This window comes from Rousettus aegyptiacus, unplaced genomic scaffold (genome assembly GCF_014176215.1).
Source record: "Rousettus aegyptiacus isolate mRouAeg1 unplaced genomic scaffold, mRouAeg1.p scaffold_m13_p_3, whole genome shotgun sequence".
Lineage (NCBI taxonomy): Eukaryota > Metazoa > Chordata > Mammalia > Chiroptera > Pteropodidae > Rousettus > Rousettus aegyptiacus.
In genome coordinates this window covers 45,831,817-45,856,097 of record NW_023416306.1, presented here as the reverse complement: position 1 = coordinate 45,856,097, position 24,281 = coordinate 45,831,817, and the positions used below count along the sequence as shown (strand labels likewise).

Below are 24,281 nucleotides of genomic sequence, written 5' to 3'. Positions count from 1 at the left end.
TCTAAGGTAATATTCCAGGTTGCTTCTAGCTAGCTACTTTTAATGAAGAGTGTATCTGATGAATTATATCAAACTTCATACTAGAGTTCACTTATTCATTTATTCATTCAGTGAACATTTACTGCAAACCTCCTATGAGCCAAGAGTAATTTCAGACACAGGCCTTTCCCTCCTGGAGCTTACAGGGTATTGCTATGGTCAGGATATTAGCCAAAAGCCCTACAGAATATTTGTGTCAAACATTGTTATTGTCATCGTTGTCATCATCTTCATTATCATCATCATCATCATCATCATCATCAAATTTGTTGTTACATAGTATAATTCTTGGGGGTCATGTTGCCCATAGCACAGGATGAGCTTCATCCATCAGTTACTGCCTTTCTGAGCAGTAAAATCTTCCTGAGTTGATAGCTGTCTCTGATTGCTTATGTACAGCATATCTTTGTTCTCTAATTGGTTAAATTCGAGGGCATTTTTTAAAAAGCATTTATTTTTAAACATAGAAATGTGACAGTTTTTTCGTGAGTTTTGCATTTGGCCAGATTTGAAAACTTGAACTTAAGCAGTTTGAGACATGGAAAAAAAAATAACTGTCACAATTCTGTAGCATGTTCTCCAATCTCAAATTCACCTGCAAGGCATGTCTCCCAATTTTCCCTTGTAACTCCACTATTTTCAAAAGACGAATTCTTGTCTTAAGTGCATAAAAAGAGGATGGGAAGGGTTTCACTGCAAATTAATGAAAATTTCATTTGCAAATGAAAAGAGTAAATAGATATGAAGAGAGAAGTAAAGGAAATTTGGCAATTTTACCTGAATGTCTAGTATGAGGAGGAAGAAGCGTAAATTCATTACCCAAATCTTCAGAAGGGCTGCCTCAGCTCTAACCACATGGGGCATTTTATCTGCTTTATTGCAACACCCCAGGCCCGCTGTCATTACTGGGCTATGCTAGGAGTAGTGAAGTCCTTAGGGGTCCAAGCTGAACTGTCCAGGTCTTAATCTTCTTTTCACTACTTAGTCACTGTGTAACTTCATACAAATGAATGACCTTAATTCTTTTATCTCTAAAAAGGAGCTATCAAATTATAAAAATTACATAATATATGTTTAAAATGCTAAGTTTAGTGACTGGTGCTTTATTGTTATTCTTCTAAGTATTGAATTTATCTTGCTTAGGAAATCTGCTTAAAGAGTAAATTGTGTGTGTGTGTGTGTGCGCGCGCGCGTGTGTGTTTCCTGTCATTTCTGGCACCAGAAAATGTATGTGTGCTAAAGTATGTGTTGAATGTGCACATATCCTAAAAACCATCAGGAAACTCTTTGGATGAGTGGACTTTCTTACCAGATTGCCAACCATCCTACTCTACGTGGGACTGAGAGGTTTTCTGGGATTTAGGATATTTAGTGCTAAAACTTGAAAATTCCAGGCACACTGGGAAGACTTGATTACCCCAAAGTTGACAAAAACCCTCTCCAGTTGTCCAGACAAGCAGGGCAGGGAGAAACCATGATGCTGATGCTGACTACAGCAAGGCGAGAGCCACCCACCTGAGTGTGGCCAGTGGCATTTATTGAACTAGAAACCAGTGGCTACTTTTCTTTAATACCAAATTTAAACAAAAAGAAGAAGAGGCCCAATTTCCTACCCCTAAGCAATCTGCTCCCAATATAGGACTATTTTGAGTGCTTTTCACCTACAGCAGTGTTTGTCAACCCTGACTCCCTGTGAGAATCAGCCAAGGAACTTAAAAATATATATATACTGATGCCTGGGTCCCATTACCAGAACTTCTGAGCATTGGTATACCTTTTTATAAGTTCCTTAGGTGATGCTAATATGAGGCATAAATTGAGAATCACTAACCTGTATTCCAGCTTAGAGTTGGCAACAGGTGCTCAATGGTTTATATTTTCCTGACAGATTCAGACTTTCCTGATCTGAATGTCTGCTGGGATGTCTTGATCTGTTCATAACATGTATGATGTTTGATTGAGTCGATTTGCCCACACTGGGATTTCCATTTGAAGAAAATTTCTTTAGATGATTAAGTACTCTCTTTATTTTCTCCCTTTCTTTCGTGAGGTCACTATACTTAGTGGTATACTGCCTTGTTCAAAGTAATATGGTTTTAAAGCTTGAGAAAATTCAAAGTCTAATTTGGGTGAAGAGGAATAGAGATATTTCTGGTGAGAAAAAAATAGACTGTCTTTTTTGTACCAATTTTTGCTGGAGTCATTGCAGTGAAGAGTTGATACCCTCCTTCTGATATCTACCTGGGTGGGAACAGCTGCTTCTATGGGCTTTTCAGAATACGTATGAGTAAGCTTCTGGCTGGGCTGGCCTGGATGGAGGAAGATAAGGTGAGCGGTGCTTACAGACTTTGGGAATATCGGTGAAAGCTCCTTGCAGTGTTCTCAACCAGGTGGCAAGCTCTGAATAGAGGAAGCAAGCTTCAGAAGTTGTACTGGTCTTATTCAGTGCTAAAAAGAAGTGAGCTATGAAACTGAAAATTCATGAAGGAACTTTAATTATATATGACTAAATGAAAGACATAAAACTGAAAAGGCTACATGCTGTATGAGTCTAATTATATAATAATCTGGAAAAGGCAAAACTATTAAGAATGGTAAAAAAAAAAAAAAAGAATTAATGGTTGCCAGGGGCTAGGAGGAACAGAGGGATGAATAGGCCAGACGCAGAGGATTTTTAGGGCAGTAAAAGTATCCTGTACAATACTGTAATGATGGGTACATGTCATTATACATTTGTCAAAACCCATAGAATGTACAACACCAAGGTAAGCTCTAACATACACAACAGATTTTGAATGATAATGACATATCAGTGTAGGTCCATCAGTTATAAGAAATGTCCCACTCTGGAGGGGGACATTGACAGTGGCGGCGGAGGGGGTGGGGGTGGAGATAGTATTTGCTTGGGGACAGGGAGTATATGCTAACTCCTGTACTTTCTGTTCAGTTTTGCTGGGAAGCTAAAACTGCTCTAAAAAGTAGTCTATTAAAAACTTGTACTGGCAATAATGCATATAAATGTTACAGTAGAAGAATTTTTCCTGGGATCTCATGTTTTAAAGACAGAGCAGATGTGAACATGTGAAGTGAGGAAGTAAAGAAATATCTTATTTGCTTTTCCCCCCAAATAACTCTAACTGTTCACAGAATGTTGGGGTATTGCCTGAGAGAAAAGGGAATGAAATGCAGGCTGGGTGAGCTTCTCGCTGTACATGGTCAGCAACAGCAGAAATGGCCAGGGAGGCTTTTGATGTGAATCTGAAGCTTTGTCTCTGCTAGTGGGGTCTCTCTGTGAAGCAAGCAGACCCCATCCCCCAAGCCCAGCTTCCCCTAAGGCCAATGTTGACATTTTAGCAGTGGACCTTCTTCCTTCCTCATCCTCACTTTCTGTCAAGTAATGGTTCCTTACAGGATATCCTTGAACCTAATCATAACACCTGTGAACCCCACAAAGAGGGGGTGGTGGTGGCAGTAGGGGTCATATTCAATCTCTGTGTACTAAAAAGCTATTACAACCTAAGAAATGGGATGATTAATAGGTTCAAGGTTCATCACCTGTTCATAAGTGGTAGTGATCCCTTTAATATCTCCACCAGCTCTTGGTAAATGGAATTTAATGTTTTCTGCACACTGTTGATGACTTAAAGATTTATTTTTTCTTATGAAAATAGTACACATTTATTGTGGAAATATGCCAAAAGGAGAAGAAAAACACTTGTGATTCTACCATTTCAGAGATAACAATTTGGTGTATATCCCCTCCAAAGCACACTGTGACAGCATCCAGTAGAAACATCTGTGTAATTACAACATCATCAATATCTGTATCCCCACCTCAGTGAGCTGTCAAGAACATAGTTAATTTTACTTGATCATTGGTCCCTTATGAATGTTGGCCAATTTTTAACTTATAGGCAAGTATATCCAAGCCAACTCACAATCTACTGTGCAGTTGGCTTCAAATGGTTGAGGTGTCTTTTTTCTTTTTAATCCTGCTAAAAGGACTTTATGTCTCTCTCAATTATGACATCTAATCTCTCAGAGATAATAGCATCTAACGGTTCTATCTCCAGAATGTAGTCCAGCTGGAGATGCAAAGCATGCAAAGCCCATGTTTTAGAACAAAAGGGTGTTTTTCTCTAGCCAGTAAATAAAAGTGATTTTTCAGCTATAAAAGGACAAAGGGTTTTAAAATTATTCCATTGGGCAGGGTTTCCTAGATTTTTTTTGGCCTTGGCCATGGAGCTAACCCAGCATTTCCCAAACTCCTTCCATGTAGCAGTGTGAAGAGTTCACGGGATGAGACTAGAGTCACTCTATAGTGTGATGATTAAAACTCAAGGTCCTCTTCATCTAAAGGAAGCTGGAACCAGACATCTAAAAGTGTCGTCAGCAGACCATTGACCAGTGTAGGAAGAACTAAAGACTGATCCTTCCTTTTAAATATCTTTGCTGCCCTCTCGAGTTTCTATGTTTTCCTTTTTGAGGAAAAACATTTAACACTTAGCACTATAAGTGTAACAAGAAGGGTAAATTGTCCCTAGCTTCACTGAGAAGTTATCAAAGATGTTTAACTCAAGGCATTGTTTCAGCATTTTCAGTGTTTAAACAGCTCTGTGACATTGGGTCTCCCTTTTTGATTTTCTATGTATGTTTCATGGCCCTCAAACTCAAGCGTACTGTTATCTGCTCTTATTGCTCTATTGCAAGAAGAAATGGTCCACCCCCTCATTCCAGTCCACTTCTTAAGACTTTGCCGTTGCAAGAGACAGAGGATAAAATTATGTGAATAACTGAGAACATTTTGCCTCAAGGTATGTATTGAGGAATCAGCACCATGTTGGTGCTTTATGCGAATCACCAACAGGATCAACAGCAGCCACTTGTGACATCCCAGTTACTGTTCTCCATACCTAGGCACATTTAGTCACTTCATTCTAACAGTAACCCCAAGGGGTAGGGGACATTATTGTCCCTATGTTTCAGGTGAGGACAGTAAGTCACACAAAGATAAGTAGCTGAGCCAGAACTTGAACATGAACAATTTGACTCAAGAGTTTGCCCTCTGAATTTGATTAAATTGATACAATAAGCCCACAAGATTGGTGATGGTGTCCCCATTTTATAGACGATGAGTTAGAGCTCAGAAAGAGTAATATCTTTGCAATAACTTCTCAAACCCGGGAAGTAGCGGAATTTGGTTTAAAATGCTAATTCCAAAACCTTCCTCATGTTTTTCCCATTATACCATGTTTCTTATACTACAACATGTTTTTTGTTTGTTTGTTTGTTTTGTTTTGTTTTGGTTTTGTATTTAGGGCTTTATTCATGTCAGACAGTTTACAAATGACCAGTAGACAGATGATTAAATGGGCCTATTACATATTCTTCAGGGTTCATTTTGTACAGGAAGTGACCTGTTTAGATTGTACTCTTTATTCTTGTGAATGCCACAATATGAACTGCATCTCTTTCTATATAAATAGCTGTAGAATTAAACTTTCCAGTTTATTCCTGCCTCAAGGACTTTGTGTTTGCGGCCCCTCCAGTTGGAATGTTTTGTCCCTAGATCTTGGCATGGCCTACTCCTTCTTCTCAGGTATAAACTCAGATATCATCACTTCAGTGGGGCCGACCCTGACTACCTGTATTAGTTTCCTAAGGTTTCCATAACAAATTATCACAACCTGGGTGGCTTAACAGAACTGAAATGCATTCTTTTTAAGTTTTAGAGACAGAAATCCAAAATCAAGGTGGGACCATGCTTTCTCTGAAGGCTCTAAGGGAAAATCTTTCCCTGCCTCTTTCGATTCCCAGTGGCTCCATGCTTTCCTTGGCTTGTGGCGGCATAATTTCAATCTCCGCCTCTGTCTTCACATAACCGTAATCTTTTGTATTTCTCCTCTCTTTGTCTCCTCTTCTTCTAAGAACACTTGACATTGGCTTTAGGGCCCACCTGGATAATCCAGGATGATCTCATCTCACGATCTTTAACTTAAATATATTTTCAAGGCTGTTTCCCCCAATAAGGTCACATTCACAGGTTCTAGGTGGACATATACTTTGGGAGCAGCACCATTCAGCCTTTTTCTAAATAAACTACATTACTCTATATAAAGCAATCTGTGACATCATCACCCAGTTAATTTTTTTTACAGCTCTTGTCCTTATTTGATGCATCTTGTTCTTTAATTTGTTTACTTTTCTGTTGTTGTCTGTCTCCATCTACTTGAGGTCAAGCTTTATGAATAAAGTACTATCTTGTTCACTGTTGCATCTCTAGTACCTAGATCAGTGCTTGGTATATTGTAAGGATCACCAAATATCTACTGAATAAATGATGCCATTGGACAAATGTGACAACTTGGCTCTTTGATCCTTTCAAAAATTTACAGGATTTTATTTTATTTTTTTTATATTATTTTATGTTATCTGAATTTCTGTTACTTATTTTTGGAAATGTAAGTTTATTATGGGACATACATTTAACACAATGAACAATACCTCCAGCCATTTCAATATAATACTCAATTGCTAACTGGCCTTTGTAGTTCATTGAGCTTTCACTTTTCCCCCAGGAACAAATTTAGCAGACTATTTGTTTCTCTTTTAGGCTCTGATCACCTCCGGGAGAAAGATGGTCTTTGGGCTGTCTTGATCTGGCTCTCCATTATCGCTGCTCGTAAGCAGAGTGTGGAGGAAATTGTCCGAGATCACTGGGCCAAATTTGGCCGCCACTACTATTGCAGGTGAGAAGGATAAAGGTCTCTGTATGGACCCTGGGGCATTACTTTTAGAGAAGGTTCCTAAAACAGGTAGGCTAGAACATCAAGAAGGAAGCATTTTTCAGGAAGACCTGAGGAACATGGAGGCTGGAGCCAGGTAACTCCTGATTGGTGGTAGGGAGATGGTGTCAAAGACTACTAAAATGGAGGGCATAAATTTCTCCAACCCAAGTGACATCTCTCTGTAATCTTTCCATCAGTGCCTCTAAGGCAGGAAACCATCTCAAGAGGGTATCTGGACTGCTGAGCCTTGAAAGGTTCTTTGGTGCACATAAGCATTGTGCAGTCAAACCAGGGGGCTTTCTTTATTGGTTCTCCATCCATAATATCAAGGAAGGGAGCAGGGGGGTGGAGCAGAGACATCAGCTGCAATAGGTCAGGGTGGTTTTTTAATCCTCTCTCTTACCTTTTAACTCCCAGCTAATGGTCCAAACAATGTCCAAGATGCCCAAGCTGGCATCTTCTGAAGGGGCCATGTGATTCAGGAGTCCCAGGTTTTGCTAAGATTTTGTGTCCATGAAAGGAGGTACAGAAAAGGGAACTATTACCTTGGGAAGAAAGAAGGGAAAAGGTCAGTGGCTCAGAGCCTAGGGTTGGGGGTCTCTATCACTTTCCTGTTGTTAAAGTAAATGAAGAAGCAGAGTCTTTTGGCTGTACGATTGCCTGGTAGATGTGTGTACCTAGAAATGCTAGGTATATATCCCTAGTACCAAGCCATGGTTTAAGGGGTACAGTGGTAGGAAAGGATGTTGGGAAAGAGTGTGGGGATGGGGCAAGGGAATCCCTGAGCAGTTCTAGAGGCCCTCTGTGTATTGAAAACAGAGATTGTGGCTCATTTGCTTTGCTTGAATAGCTAACTACTTTGGATATTTGGTTTTGTTTCAAAATCTTGAGAGACAGAGAGCCGGCTTTAGAGTTCCCTTATAAGGTGATTGCTTCTTCTCTTAAGAGGTCATTTACTTAGATAAACATCACAAAATAAGAAAGCCTGTGATTGTACTCGTTAAAATAAAAAAAGACAGCAGTGCTCTGGGAAATGTAGACAACACCATAAGATTTTTGGGTTAGTCAAGAGGGCTGAGGATATGAGAGCCTACGAACTACCTCAAATTATTTATTATATCACAAAATAAGGACTCTCAAGGCAGGTGGGAACTCTTTTTACTCACTAGTATTTATAACAAGTGTCAAAAAAAAAATCCTGCTTCTTGTGGGCTTTTTTGGCATATTGAGGGGGCTATTGGCACAGCAACTCCTTCTATTGCATAAAGCAAATCCTTCTAGTGCATAAAAAGTCCAGCCTGATAAAATATATTACGATTGTCAACCTCTGGCTCAGTGAGATGGCTTTGAGTGGGGATGTGTTTCTCATAATTGTGGAATGATTATCCAGCTTTCTGCCAGTGTTCTGAAGATGTGGTGTTATGATAAGTGTATTTATAATATCGTTCACTTTTTTTAGCCAAGAGTTTACATGATAATTACTTTTTTCATAACAAATACCATATTAGAGAATATAATGCATCGGAGATTTAAATTCTGTTGAATATTTAATTATGTTTCAGATTTCTGTCCAAAAAGATCACAGAGATAAGGAAAAATAGAGAGGGGAAATATAGAATGAAAGAAAAACATTTCCTTCAGCCTCCAGCAGATGAAGGTTGAAAGGTGCTTGTGAAATAAAAATGATTTCCAGGCTGTTTTTGAGTGGAGAGGAGATAATAAAATAATTTTGGTTTAATTAATACTGAGCCCAAAGATGAGTCTGAGAACCCAGATAATAATTTTCCTTGTAAGAGCGGACTCCAGAAGAAATTCTCCATTTAAACATTTCTTCTCTCGAAATGTGTTTTTAGAGGTGGTAGTCAGAAGGGGTCGTAGTGAGGGAACTGTAGTACTAGGACCTGTTTATGAATGAAGATGAGCAGTTCGGCAGGTTGGTCCAATGACCTCAGCCACAGATTGAATGTGATCTATCACATTAATGGATTTTCTCAACTTCTGAATCTCTTTCAATGCCTCTTTACCTTCTACTAGACCCTGTTATCCCATCATTCTGCCCCCTTCTGCTTGGTCGAGTATGTACCTTCTCAAAAGGACTATCTTTAAAGAGAATCTAGGTTCAGAACACATACACTGAGAAAGAGTGTTGTGAGTTCCCTTTTGTTTTGTTTCGGAGGCTGGGGAGGATGTAGCTTGAGTAGGAAGAAAAGAATAAAAGGAAGGGATATAGGTTTAGGAGACCCATTGCTGGACACAGTATCATATCATGTTCTCCACTTTAAGTAATATTCTGAGGTTTACTGGAAATCTTGAAAGATCTCGGGTAAAAAAAAAAAAGCAGAAACAACTATTTAGATATTCCTCCTTTCTGAGAACTCACATTCTTTCCCTGTGTTACGGGGAGCCCGAATGTGAGAGCCCAGCACAGCTGCCGCCCTGAGGGCATGCTTCTTAAACAGACCCCCTTGGGTGTGCCATTAAGTCTGGGTCAAAACTATCTGACATTGGGGGAAATCCTACAGTTTCTTTATGGTAGCGTCTAAGAACAAAAGTAACAGTTTTAAGCACTGATGCCTGGCTCTGTGCCAGCTATTTGGTATGTGTTATGGTATTTAAACCCCACAATAACAAAAGAGATAGCTGTTAACTTTAGACTCCCCGCCCCCACCCCCACCCCGCAATCACCTCTCAGCCTCATTGTTAATATTCGATGGCCTTGGCTAAGAGGACTTCCTTTTAAATGGAACGATGGTGATATTTCTTCCCAGTTTCCAATAGAGTGTTATGGCATGTAGTACTCCTTTCCTCTTTCCCTCTTCACTTCCCTTGATTCCTCCCTTTCTTTCCTTCTTTCCCTTCCTGCCATCATTCATTCCACTATCCACAAAACATTTGCTACTTACTCTGCCTTTATGGAGCTTGTAGTTCTCGTGGGTAAAGACAGACAAGAAATAAGTAAACAAATATACAAACAAGATAAATACAGATTGAGGTAGCTACGAAAGGAAAGTATAAAGGATGATGAGAGAGGGGTGAGATGGAGGGAAGCTGTCTTAGATGGATGGTCAGAGGAGGTCATTTTCTGGAGGTGACACAAGTTTGAAAACTAAAGGAATACACCAGCTATTTGAGTAGCGGGGGAAGAATACATCAGGTAAAAGGAACAGACAGCAAGAACAAAACCCCAGAGGCAGTAAAAGGTGGAGTGTCTCTGAGGACTGGGGAGGCCAGTGTGGCTGGAGCACAGTGAACAAGGGTGAAAGTAGGACAAAGTCAAGCCTATGGGTGAGCACGGTCAGATCTCACAATGCGTTATAGACTGTGGTTAAGGTATTGAGTCTTGTTATCAGTGTGATGGGTGCTGTTGGAGGAATTTAAAGGAAAAGAGTGACATGACTTGATTTTTACAAGATCACTCTGGCTGCTCTGTGGGGAATGGTTTGTAAGAGCTAAGTGGAAGTGGGAGACCAGTTAGGGGTACTTTTCTCTGCAGTTCTTCCATGAAAACAAAACCAGTGATTAGATGACCTTGAGAGGTCCACCTAATTGCTGGTTCTCTAATTAGGTTTGTGTTCATACTGTGTCTTGCCCTCCCTCACCAGGTTTGACTATGAGGGGCTAGAGCCTAAGACAACGTATTACATCATGCGGGACCTGGAGGCCCTGGTCACAGACAAGTCCTTCATCGGCCAGCAGTTTGCTGTGGGAAGCCATGTCTACAGTGTAGCAAAGACAGACAGCTTTGAATACGTGGACCCTGTGGATGGCACTGTGACCAAGAAACAGGTACTTGTAAGGAAATCACCAAAATGGATTATCAGGCCGAGCTTGGTGGCAAAGTGTCCTAGAGCTAGAGAATCTTTAGGTATGATGTAACCTGAGCCTTGTACTTTATAGATGACTACTCTGTAGCCAGGATAGAGGAAAGCCCTTGGTGAAGGTTACTCACCTAGTGAGTGGCAGAAGGTAGCTTAGAACATGGGACCCTGACTTTCTGTCCAGTATTATTTCCACTTGGTAACTAGGGAGTGAATATCTCAAACAGACATAAACCCAAATTTCCTTCTGAAATGTTTGCAGCCTGCGGCTCTCTATGTGGTGGCCATTACTGGTGACAGATTCAGAAAAGTTTCCAAGAGCAAAAGATTCCTTTCCTTGGGACCTCCCTCCCACCAGGTACAGGGATGTTTCAGCTTTAATTACCTTAAGTCGTTGAGGAATGATAGGAGCTTAGCCAGATGGCTTTGTTACTCTTCATAGGTTAAAAAACAGTTGGAAAAACTTGCTCCACAAAACCACAAAGGAAGATTTATGGTTGAAAATTATTTATGGTTGAGAATTATTATCACCATAGATTAAGTGGCAAAATCAAGCACAGCTCCTATTATGGGCTCATGCTTTGTGAATTGTTTAAGAGGAGTTGAAAGCTATTACAATTATTTTTCTTCTGGTTTTGTTGTTTATTGGCTATGACAAATGTCAACCACTCTCAGAGAATATTTTAACATTTACAATCTAAATAAGACACTCTGAGTAATGTTAAGAGACCCAGCATTGAATCCTTCCCCTGCCACTTACTAATGTGTGACTTTGAGAAAGTTGCTTGATTTCTTTGAGCCATAGTTTTTTCCTCATCTGTAAAATGTCTGTCTGAGTTGTTTAAGAAATGGAATGAAATAAAATATACAAAAGCTCTTAGCTATCCTTTACATAGGGAGTACACACTAAACTTTTGTAGTTATGTTTTGTTTCATTTCAGAATGCTTTCTTGTAGACTAAATTTAGTTCTCTCCAATATAACAGTAGTGACTCCCTGGAGATGTGAAGTCAGGAGCTCAGTGCATGGGATCTTTGAGCCTCTATGCCCCCGATAAGTCTTTTCCAGTTTTGTACCATATTCCTGCTTCCAGTGTATTCAGGGAACTCAGAACAAACTTCTCCCAAAACCACGGCTCATTTTGTTGTTATTACTGTGAAATTCAAGAGTTGTAAAATGTGTGCTTTCTTAAGTATCTTTGGGAGGTTTCTGTTCTCCTGGGAGGAAGGCTTGAAACCCATTCCTTGAAGGAATTGTCTAGTCAGTGCGAGGTTCTGGACTTTATCTACTCATGTAAAGCTTCTCTGTTGAGCTCATTTGTTTTGCTGTTAAATCCACTAATACTCTACCATTTTCTTCTTCAGTGCACTCAGCACTTTGATACTTTTTTCTTGGCTTTTCTTTAATTGTTCACGTCAGGCTAATTCCTCAGCTAGATCTCAAGTTTGGACAATTATTTATTTCATGTTCCCTCTCCTCCAACTCATACTGGTTTCCACTTTTACTCTGGAATTTATTGATATTTTTTTCTTTTCACACTCTTCCATCTGAGCGCAAATGTGGCTATAAATAGACAAGCCGCCAGGGCTTGCTCTAGGGAGTTTCTCTAATATAGAAGGAAGGTTGTTGTTTATGCCCCCATATTCCAGGACTTCAGTGACATCTTCATTAACTTTTAGCCCTGAGTCCCACTAGGGCTTCCCAGCAGGTCTGAGCTTGGCTATTTGGGGTTTAGGGGACCATTAACACTCAGTGGCATCCCCTTTGTCAGCAAGTCACAGGTAGTTCTTTCACCACGGTGGCCCTGTTGGTATACAGGGGCACTTCCTGCATTGTGGTGCTGTTGCTAAACTTTCATCACTGAGGCCGACACCTCAGCACTCTTGGGATGTCAGCAGTCATCCGTTTAATTCCACAGACAGTTGCGTCTAGGGCACACTTCATGCAACATTGTTGCAAAATAAACTACCTACTCCTAAAACATTTTTGAATGTAAAATGAACTAGTATTATTTTGAAATAGTCATAAAGTACTTCGGTACATTCAGTCAATAGATATTTCTTGAGAGCCTACCAAATGCATGATAATAGTTTTTTTCATGGTACAGTTTTTAATGTAAATATATAACAGCTTTATCAAGATGTAATTCACATACCATACAATTCATCCATTTAAAGTAGACAATTCGGTGCTTCGTAGTATATTTATAGAGTTGTTCAATCATCACCACAATCAATTTTAGAACATTTTCATCACTCCCAAAGGAAAACTCGTACTCTTTAGCTGTCTCTCCCTTCCAGCTCCCCAGCTCCTGGCAACCATTGATCTACTTTTCCTATCTATGAATTTTTCTGTTCTGGACATTTCACATTAATGGAATCATACAATATGTGGTCGTTTGTGACTGGCTGCTTTCACTAACCATAATGTTTTCAGGATATATATATTTCTTATTGTACTTATATCAGTACTCCATTCCTTTTTATTGCCAAATAATATTTCACTGTGTAAATATACCACATTTTGTTTATCCACTCATCAGTTGATAGACATTTGGGTCGTTGCCACTTTGGGGCTATTATGAATAACGTTATGTGGATATTCATGTAAAGTTTTTGTGCAGACATAGTTTTTCAATTCCGTTGGGTATACCTATGAGTGGAGTTGCTGGGTCAAGTGGTAACTCCATGCTCAACCTTTAAAGAAACTGCCGTATGGTCCTCAAAGCAATTGCACCATTTTACTTTCCCACCAGCAGTATACAGGATTTTAAATTCTACTTGCTTTTGCCAACTGTTGTTGTTATGTGTCCTTTTGATTATAGAATACTGTTTTAAAACAACCTGCTATATTATGGATTATTTTTACATTAAGATAGAAAGAGATTTAATCTTTGTGAGGAGAAACAGAAGTATGCCTCACCTAACAAAATCCAAAGGAAACAATGCTACATCTTCATTTCCTATGGGAGGCAGATGCCTGTGGTCTGCAGTGTTCTATTGTTTTGGAGTCAGACAGGTTTGAAGGCTAATATTGCCACTGCCTATATCTGTGACTTTGGGCATGTTATTTAACTTCTGTGAAACTCATTTTGGGGGTGGGAGCAAGTGACACTTGTAATAATTACCATATAGGGTTATGGAGAAGGTTTGAGGAGAAAGTCCCCGGTCAGGCACAGTGGCTGGTACCCACATGATGCTCAAGAAATATTAGTTCCTTCTGTTTTACCAGAATCCTCAACTTGCCTGAATATAGTTTGCAGAAAGGGTGTGAGTCATGTTTCAGTGTACAAGCTTGAAGTCAAAAAGTCTTGGGTTTGAATCTTGACTCTGCCACCTCTTTGCTGGATAATCTTAGGCAAGTTATTCAGCCTCCATGTGCCTGTCTCTCCTTGTCTATGAAAACAGGAACAGTAATTGTGTTTATCTCACATAGCCCTTGGGAGAATTGTGAGATAATACATATAAAGTCCTGGCACATCATAAACACTAATAAATGGTTAACTAAAATAAGTTACATTAAAAGAGCATCCTTGGGAAAGAATATTTTGGCACTTAATGAAACATATATGATAAAATTAGGGGAAAAAACCATACGACTTTGCAGAGGGTCATGTGAAGATATGGGAAGGCCTTTTCATTTTCTGAATTATCTGTGAATTAATTCAAAGTCACCTTTCTCTGCTTTTCCTCAGTCCCCCTCCCACCTTCGCCCACCCCTCTACTTTTCTTCAGAGAGGGAAAGGTTTTTTAAAGCAGCTAGTCTCCTTTCTGTCCTTGATTCAAGGTTAGAATCAGGAAACAGACTGTGGAAAAAGAACTGTTTAGCATATATCTTTAGAGATAAAGAAGAAATGCCTCTCCATCCAAAATGAAATCAAAACCCCCTTTGGTGATAAGACCCCTGCCCCCCAACCATTCCACTGCTGTGCAAGTGTTCGACAAAATCTGTCCTGCCTGTGAGACCCAGTGGGAATCACTCAAGGAGCAAAAAGGAAACCCCCGAACTACCCAGACCCTAACGTTAATTCCCAGGGACCTCAGTGGCCTCACTGCGCCCTGTTGGGTCTCATGGAATTTGCCATGTCCGCCTTCAAATGTCTGAATTTTTGTGACCCTGGGAACCAAGAGAAAAGTTGACATGTGCCTTCCATTAAACAGGGCCCAAGAGAGATTCTGATTTAGAAATTCCAGTTTAATGAGGCATGGTTCAACAATTGAAGTTCGTCCTTCTGTTGTTCTCACGAGGATATGTCACTGTTCATTTTCAGGTAAAAATCTAGTCACATGAATGAATGATGATGGTTTCTTCAAACATGAGTAAGAAAAATAAACCAATAGCTACTATGCAAGTAGGGGAGCAATTTGACCAACTTGCTGACTAATTTAAGAATTTCCCAATTTTTGCTTTGTAAAGAGATGGGAAAGATGAGAGAAGGTTAGGTGACTACCTAAGGCCCAAAAGGTGGCCACTCTTTGCTCCAGGGTGAATTCTCTGTGCAAACATCAAGAGTTTTCTTGGTGCTAGACATTCTCTCACTTCTCCCCACCATTAATATCCCGAGGAACATGATCAACACCCAGGTTACCTCTTACCATTATCCTTTCCATCTCCTCCTTGTAGCCTAAAACTCCTGGAATCACCACTTAGTGTCCCATGATGGGGAGACTCTCACAGTTCTGACAGAGGGAAAACTCTGATCCTGGTGCTGTGAAATGCAATACAGAGGTGTTGCTGGCACCGGTTGATGGTATGTTGCCACTGTGGTGGGCATCAATCCGGAACCATGACCCGTATTTTGAAAATTAGCTTTGAGATGAGAAAACTAGACATTTCAGGAGCAAAAGTGAGGCAACTAAGTCTCTCTTTATGACTCATCCAACTCTTGAACTTTTATTTAACAAGATCAAAAATCGTGAAATTCTACCAGTGCTAAAGTCATTTGCAAGTAACATTTCAGCTGATATTTAAAAACCTGATGTAAATAAATGCATACCAGTTAGCTGATGTGGAAAACCAAATCCAATCTTATTATGTCAGGCTAACGCTGAGATTCTTAATACCTCTTCAAGTTATGCAGGCTGTGAAGAAAGATTTTGATGTTGTCCTCAACCTGGAAAAAAGAACCATTTGAAACTAGTTCAGAGAAAAGGCACACTTTGAAGACTGATTCCGAAGTCAATTTGCTTTTAGAGTCATTAGTTTAATATGCAGGAAGGTGTCTACACTTTTTAATTTCAGTTTTTAGAAATAATGAAGTGAATTAGCAATCTCGAAATCACATTTTAGTCTGGCATGTGGTGCTTCGATATATGCCATGGTGTTACTGTCCCCTGGTCAACAGATATAGAGAAGCTTACCAAGGCCTCATCTCTGGAAGCGTCAGATGAAGGCACCTGAATGGTATCAGCTAGAGAACCTGAGGTCCCTGGAGGGGTGCTTTATTCAGAGTTGACTGGTCAAGCTTCAACTTCAACCTTCAGTTTTGATTACATTCTAATCAATGAACCAACTGAAAGACTGTCATTAATAATATATCATTGTCCTATAATATGCCATTTGCTGGTGTGGTCTGAGCATCTAAAAGTAGAATTTAAGAAATCATTTCAGTCATACTGATTATTCCACCTATAGAATCTAGTTAAATCTGAGAGTATCTACAAATAGTCCTTCTTTGTTGAGTAACAGAAGTATTTAGGGAGTCAGGTGTTATCATTACATGTATATTGTGACTAAATCTGGATTAAAAAATTCTTACGTGTTGCCAGTTTTGATGTTGAAAAAAATCTCCATAATAAATATTTTCCTACCTTAGTACAACAGGGAAGTAAGTAGTTGAAATTTGATTCATTCATGTCTTCATCTATTCAATGAGGATTTACCAAACACTTCTGTATGCCAATCAGTTTGCTGGGCATCAAGGATACAGCATCACACAGGGCAGTCTGTCAGGGAAGACAAACTAATATTAAACTTGTAACCACTGTAGAGGCTATTGAATGTGATTAAAGTGAACGAACTAATTTGGGAGTGCATATCAGGGGGAAACGTACTTAGACTAGGGCTTTGGAAAGCCCTCTATGGGAAGGTGACGTTTAAACTGTACCCTGAAAAACGAGTGGGAGCTGGCTCCAGTGAAACTATCTTATTAGACTACATGCTTTTCTTCAATCAGATGTAGTTATACCATTATTCAGCTTTCCAGATAAAGAGCTGGGATTTCTTATAGGCAATGACATTCTCAGTGGGATATTATAATACCTCTGATTATGATTCTCAATTTTAGTGCTCATTCTATAACACTGCAGTTCTTGTAAATAAAGATAATTGGGCCCCTTCTTAGTAGGATACCTTGAAAACTATGGATTAAAAATTATTTTTCCTAATAGCTATGATATTGTCTGTCTTCCAAGGAGCAAAAACATGTTCAGTGCTTTACAATGATTTGAAAATAGAGAGAGCGGACACTGTTTCTAATTAGTTGGGAAGTTCTTATTCCCCTACTTCTGATTCATTGGAGTTTTGTTATAATGAATTATCTTCTGCTGACATGAGATGATTGCTTTAGAACTGTCTTCTGAAATACTAATGCCTGTATGTACTCAAGTGGGCATTCATTGGTAAGAAACAGAAATATAAAAGAAAAAAGCTCTGAAGGATTGCAGGAACTAAGGGAGGAAGCTACTCCTGTTGTCTGGGTAAAGTGAGTCTGAATCCAGAATATTCCAGAACTGCCCCCTCCCTGAGACCCAGTCCCCCTTCCTTCCACCTCCTCGGAATTCTGGACGAATTTATGGCTCCACCTCCTCACTTCCCTCCTTGTGTCAGTGGGATGATTGGGGAAGGGTTGCCATGGGGAAGAGGAGAGCCCCCTGCCCAGCCCCGTGTCCATCTCCCTCAGGCTGGTGTTGAGTAAACAGGGGATCAGCAGTCATTTTTGGCTGAATATATGGGGAAATGGAACGTGTGTGACCTAGTTCTGTTGTTCCAAATTTGCTAGTTGGAATCTGAATGAGAAATAACTATTAAGTCTTCACTCTTCAAGCAGCCTTCTCATCACCTAATATGGTTTTTGCTGGATGGGTGTTTTAGAAGCGCACTTAAGAAGCAATTTGACCTTAATTTCCCCCGGATAATTACTTGCAATTGTTGGCCTCCAAGTGTGCTGGTTGGTTGTAAGATGAAAATTGCTTCAAAGAGTAGGGCAGCTGGGGTATGGCTGTGTAGTCAGTGAACTGCACAGAGATGCTGGCCTAATGGTGGAGGGGAAGCTGAAGTCCAGGCCAGCCAAGAGGAAGGATGCTTTTCTGTAATTTGTCCACCTGTTTGTAATTTATAAACGGCATGGTATGGACTAGCTGCTGCCCTTATCAACTGCTTTTGAACTCATGCTTGCAGCTATCTATGACTTAAACAAAGAAAAATGGGTAATTCTAGGTAATTTTTTTCATAGAGAGATAATGGCTGTCCAGTCCAAATCTTCTGCTACATAAACTATATGTTTTCGTCTACAAAATATGGTGCAGATGTTACACAGCAATATTTTCACCTTGAAGCTTTCCAGATAAATCACTGGGATTTCCTGTGGGAGATAACATCTGATTTAGGTTCACAGAGTCTTTCTCTTCCAAGCCTGTCCCGTCTCCAGATTTACATGCCTGGTGTGGCCAACTGCCTATGTATGTGACATTGTACCAGATTTCAGGGCCATATGCTATTTTTCTCTGGAATTCATCCTAAGTCGGTATTTGACTAGGTCAGATGCTGCCAAATAACTGTTGGTAATGTACGGTTCCTTGTTCCTGCCTGGCTGCAACATGTCCTGCATACTCCAAACTAACATCTGGCAGTTCTGTATGTATTTAGCAACTTGTGGATTTCCCTGCATTGATTTACACAAGGGCTTTAGAAAAGAATCAACATTTATTTATCAAACATTTATCAGGTACCTACTCTACATAAGGCTCTGTCTTGCATGAGAAGCAATATGTGACTATCAGCAGTTTCATATGGTTCAACCTGGAGTCAGAGGACCTCAACTGAAGTCCTGGCTCCTCCATTTACTAGATGTGTGACCTTGGGCAAGTTTTTAACTTGCCCTTTCTTTTCAGTAAAAGAAGGAGGTGCACTGGATGTCTCTAAGGTCCTTCCTTCCAGACTTTAAGAGTCTAAATTGACCAATGTGGAGGAAGCATTTTATTGCTAAGATGCCAGTTCAGTGGGAGATGGCGAGGAGATAAATGGTAACAGACCCGTGAATTTAGCAGTGATTTCAGAAGGCATGACAAAGTTCTTAAAATAAAATTAATCTTATTCTGGCCTAATTTAAAATACGTATGTAGCATAGCATCACAAACCATCACTATTTAGGCTTTATTTAGCAATCTTTTGCAAATCTGGAAGGTTGAACAACTTAGAGAATAACACTATTTTCATGAAAAGCTTTAACATAATAATATTTATGTGGTGACTTATAATTTTCAAAGTGCTTTTTGCATACATTTTCTGATTTGATGTTCACAACAACCCAGTAAGCCAGTCTTTATTATTTTTCCTCCACTTTTTGGGAAACTAAGGCTTAGAGAGCTTACTCAAGACCACCAGCTAATAAGCGGCCAAGCCAGAATTCAAGCCTGGGTTTTCCAGTTGTTTTTCCTGTATCATTTCCAAACTGACTCTCCAGGTAAAGCAAAACAAAGAGGGGCTAAATCTGGAGGTGGGGAATAAATGCTGTGGCAATAACTGGAATCAGGTTGGAGGAGTTTTGTGTGGCGATACCTGCAGGGGATACATAGTCCCTTAACAATCCTTCTTCACTGGGACAAAAGCTAAGGTAGGCAAAATCTTCATCATATGACTCCGGGCACTCAAAGGGAAGAAAAATGCCAAGCTGTGACTGAAGCACCCTTTGTATACATGCCCCCCCCCCCAATAATTAACATTATCTTCTAATGGGTAAGGGCATCTTTTACACTTCTTTGAGCTTGTGGCTGTCGTGTCATCCTGGACATTCCAGCTCCTATAGCTGTGGCACTGGAGGTATTATGGATTCATTCACCATGGCTTCACGAATTCCTTAGGAGAATATCCTAAAAATAATTAGGGTCAGATAGTTCAAGACAAGATACTTCTAATGGTTCTTCTGTTGACAAGCCACTAGGAGGCTTCCAGAACTGAGCAGCAAGGTGATATTTTATTATCTACCTGTGTTATGGCCCTTCTAAGAACCCAGGCCAATGGTAGTATATTTATGAAAACTTAAATCTTAAAGTGATCTTCCTTGAGACTGACTTGTGGTATGGTCTAGTCACTTAATCTATGAGGCAGGGGACCCAGAGAAAAAAGGTCACTAAAATGGAGTCCACATTTGGTTACACATTAGAATCACTGGAGAGCTTTTACAATCCTGATGCCCAAGTCACACCCCATACAAATAAATCACAATGTCTGAGGTAAGAGCCAAGTATCAATATTTTTTAAAAAACCCCAGATGATTCCAATGTGCAACAAAGTTTGCCGTTCATGGGCTTATGTTATGAATTGTCTAAGATCGTACAACTGGGGACAGGAACCCCTTATGTTTCCACTCCATTGTTTTTAGCCCAAATCAATCCTGGCTCTAAAAATGTGGGATGAGTAGATACAGTAGAATAGATTCCATAATGATGACATGCCAGGTAATTTCTATTTATTATTTATCTCTCACAACTGCCTTTCATGGTGAATATATTAGCCCAAGTTCACTGGTGGAGAATAGGAGTGTGTTTTCATCTGGTCTGCGAGTCTTTCTCTAATGTGAAGGAGGCCTTCCAGTGGTGTTCACTCCACTTGTGGAACATGCAATGGCCTTCATTCAAGAAATGTTTAAGGAAGGCCCTCTGTGTGCCAGGTGTTGTCCTAGGCTGTGTGGATAAATGGTAAATAAGGAGCATAACGCTTCGCCCTCCCCGAGCTTATCAGCTAATGAAAGACCCAAAGACATAATTCAGCAATTCCAACACTTTAGGGTTAAGGCTATGATGGGAATTTATTTTATTCATTTGTGCTGGGCCTTCTTTTTTTCAAGAGGATTTGTGGCAGCAAAAACACACATAACAAAGTTGTTAGAATATAAATAAGAAACAGAAATCAAGACTAGGGAACATATAAATAAATGCAGAGAGTCAAGAATAGAAGAAGAAGAAAAATTTATAGTTATGTAAGTCATAAGGATCCACTTGGGCTGAACCTCAGTTTTGGCATTAAGTGTCCTGGCAGCCATATTGAAAAGGGAACTATGGTTAGTTATAAAGCTCCTATTGTAAGAAAGATAAAAATACCAGTTTCTCAGGGAAGGAAAGGTTTTCCTAACATTTGGCTAACATTTCCTAACATTTCCTAATGTGGAGTTTTATACTATCTCCAACAATATTTCTGTAGTGACTGTGAAATTGGGTTTTATAACACAGTGCCTTGCAGACCCTGCAGTAAAAGCGAGGTTATGAAATTAAAATGCAGTTTAATAAATCCATTTCTGTCATGAGTAGGTGGTGAGAAGTAAGTTGATTTGTATCAAATATATGTCCAGATGACTATGGCTAGAAGCTGGAATATCTAGGGGAATGGATAAATTGAACAACCTTACAATAGTCTTCATAATTTCTCCTTACTGGGATTTTGATACAGTAGATGGTTATTGTTTCTATTGGGGGGGAGGGGTAGAGTTGAAGGGTAAGTATTCCATGTTGTGAATAATGTAATTGTTTATGCTAGGGGTCAACAAATATTTTCTTAAAGGGCCAGATAGTAAATATTTTAGCCCTTGTTGATCAGATGGTCTCTGTCATAAATATTTAGCTCTGCAGTTGCAGCACAAAAGAAGCCATAGGAAATGCATAAGTGAATGGGCCTGGCCAGGTTCCAGTAAAACTTGATTTATAAAAACAGTTGCTAGGCCAAATTTTGCCAACGAACTGTATTGCCAACCCAAGGTTTAAGATTTTTTTTTTTTAAAAGCAAAGTATATGATTGCTATACTTCTGTTGGAATTACAGAACATTTGGAAACTTGGTAAATCTTGGTCAGTGGTGACTTTGGCCTCATAATTTAATTGATAATAGATAATGATACCTGAGAAAGAGAACATGGCTCATATTTAGGTTGCAAATTCATTACCTTCATTGGAGAAACAGGAAGACCCCAAAGCAATCCAATACAACTATTCACACATCAAAGTGACACTCAACAGACATGGAACTAGGGTTTTTGCAGCACGGAAATAGGCTGAGTCTAAAAATTTTTTGTTTCACATGGAGAAGGAGAATTGTGATGTTTCTCACCTGGAGGTCTCACAAAGCCACATGGATTTTCTATGAAGATATCCTGATTGGTCCCTTAGGGATAATTTCCAGTGGGCTAATGTGTGCTATTTACTCCTTTGTCATCTTTTCAAATGCAAAATCTATTCCAAACAGTTGCAGATTCTAACCAATCTCCCATGAGTATAGCGAAAGAGATGGCTACCCTCAGGAAAACAATAACATGATTTCACTATAAAAAAGGCTTCATTAAAAGCAGATAATACATGTTGATGATTTGTTATGACCTGGATTTTTAAATACTTCCCACTGGCCGTAAACTAATCTGGGGGACTAATTGTGTAATAGGAGCTTGCCTTAAAGGGTTAAGTCTGAGGGTCATCAAAAGAGGTGGCCTCATGTGATTTGGAATCTGCAATGATGAGTGGTTTAGGACTTTAGCTTTAGATATTGCTTTAACCAATTTATGGATAATCCATGGTCCTGAGCAATGAATTACAAATGCACGTGCACCATAGGTAGTGACAATGGGAAAATAGGCTAAAACAGAAATATCAGCTTCAAAAGAGTTTGTAAAAATGTGGTTATGAATACGATTGTGAAAATTTGGGGGCTTTGTTGTCAGTTTGAAGATAATTTGGTATATCATTCTTTTTAGATAGTAGGGAATGGTTTCTTTTGCTCCATTTAAAATTTAACTATTCACTTCTCTGGCAGCAAATAGTGGTTAAGAAAATGGTTTCTGTTCATTGTAATTGACTACTCCAGATCTATGGAGAACAAGTACTGTGTCTTTATCTTTATATACCTAGGGTTTTGCCCATATTTGATCCCTAAGGATCACTCTAAAATGTTTGCCCAGGAAATGAATTCTGGATAACATCATCCTGTTGCAAAACTAGCAACATAGAATGGTAGGTTGCCATAAGGGAAATAGCTCCTTTATTTTGAACGAATTGTGGCAGACCTTGAACTCCTCCAACAGAGACTAAGGCTTTTTGTTTTGGAATTGGAACAAAATATGCCTACAGAACTTATAAAGCAGAAAAGCGCTCATATGGAGTCATAGTGGCACACCCCCAACCCCAGCAGATATCACCAGATGAGGGTGAGGTAAGGGATTGGCAGGTATATCTTTAATAATGGCTTATTCTTAACAAGCAGGACTTAAGACCAGAGAAGTTCCAAGAAGTCATAATCTAACTATCTATTAACAGATTTTTTTTTAAAAAAAATATCTTTACCACTAATAAGAAATGCATGGAGAACGAGGACATTCTGAGCCAAAAATAAATTAACACTGGGCAGCACTGTGGTGCAGCCATAGCTCTGCCCTTACCCCACCCTGTTGTCCAGTTCTTCCAAATAAGGAGAGAGAGAGCCAAAAGGATGAAGATGTACACAAGAGCCTTTAGAACCCAGCTGAGGCTCCAGCCCTGAGCACTTCATTGTAGGGTTCCATCGTTACCAGAAACACAGAGAAGATGAAGCTAAAGCAAACCTTAACATTATATGCGGATAACCTTAACACTGGTAATTTGTCTTACTGTAATAGATAAATTTCCTGCCTCCATTACATCCAGGTCTACAAGGGATGAACTTTGGCCATTAAATATCTTTCATTATTACCTCTGCCTCTTTCTGATTCCCACATCACCAGACCAAAAAATTTGAGCATCTATTCATAGTTTTGTTTCTAACCCTCTCCCAGCATTAACCACAAGGCAACAGAAATAGAATAAGGGGACAAATGGATAACCTTAAGAAGCCTTTAGGTTCACCTCACTGTCCTGCTTGGATCAGTGTCCAGAGCCAATTATAAGTTGTCATGACCCTGAGTATCTTTAGATCATAGAAATATGCTGATCTCCAAAATAGGTATTAATTATTTTTACCTGTGTATTCAATTGTTTGCTGATTCATTCTGAATGTTCTTGGTCCCAGGGTCTGAGGATCATTTTTTCAGATGCTTCAAGGCTCATCTTCCGGCTCAGTTCCTCCAGTGGCTTGCGGGCCACCATCAGGCTGTACGCAGAGAGCTACGAGAGGGATCCCACCGGTCATGACCAGGAGCCACAGGTAACCAAAGCAGAGCTGTGCTCCCAACACTGTGTGTCTCATTGCTCCTGGAAAATTCAGAGAGCTGCTGTATGCCATTGCGGGGCGGGGTGTGATTTTACTTTCTGGAAAGTAAATTCCATATTGATACTTCCAGCTGAAGAACAAACTTAGAGCAACTCCAAGTAAATTTAATTCATTAGTGTTGGTGTCTGAAACAGAAAAATTGCTCTCTAGCATCCATGATGAGTTTAGACTAGTATTTCTCCAAACAACTTGCCT

General features: G+C 39.6%; 1 protein-coding gene across 1 annotated transcript in view; it reads left to right on the top strand.

Moving 5' to 3' along the window:
• PGM5 (phosphoglucomutase 5) overlaps nucleotides 1-24,281 on the top strand; it is a 155,592-nt gene that overhangs the window by 104,094 nt on the left and 27,217 nt on the right. Inside the window, exons 8-10 of the mRNA XM_016135551.2 lie at nucleotides 6,653-6,788; nucleotides 10,430-10,613; nucleotides 23,886-24,020. Of these exons, the coding sequence (XP_015991037.1) occupies nucleotides 6,653-6,788; nucleotides 10,430-10,613; nucleotides 23,886-24,020 (455 nt within the window). The remainder of the gene's footprint in view (nucleotides 1-6,652; nucleotides 6,789-10,429; nucleotides 10,614-23,885; nucleotides 24,021-24,281) is intronic.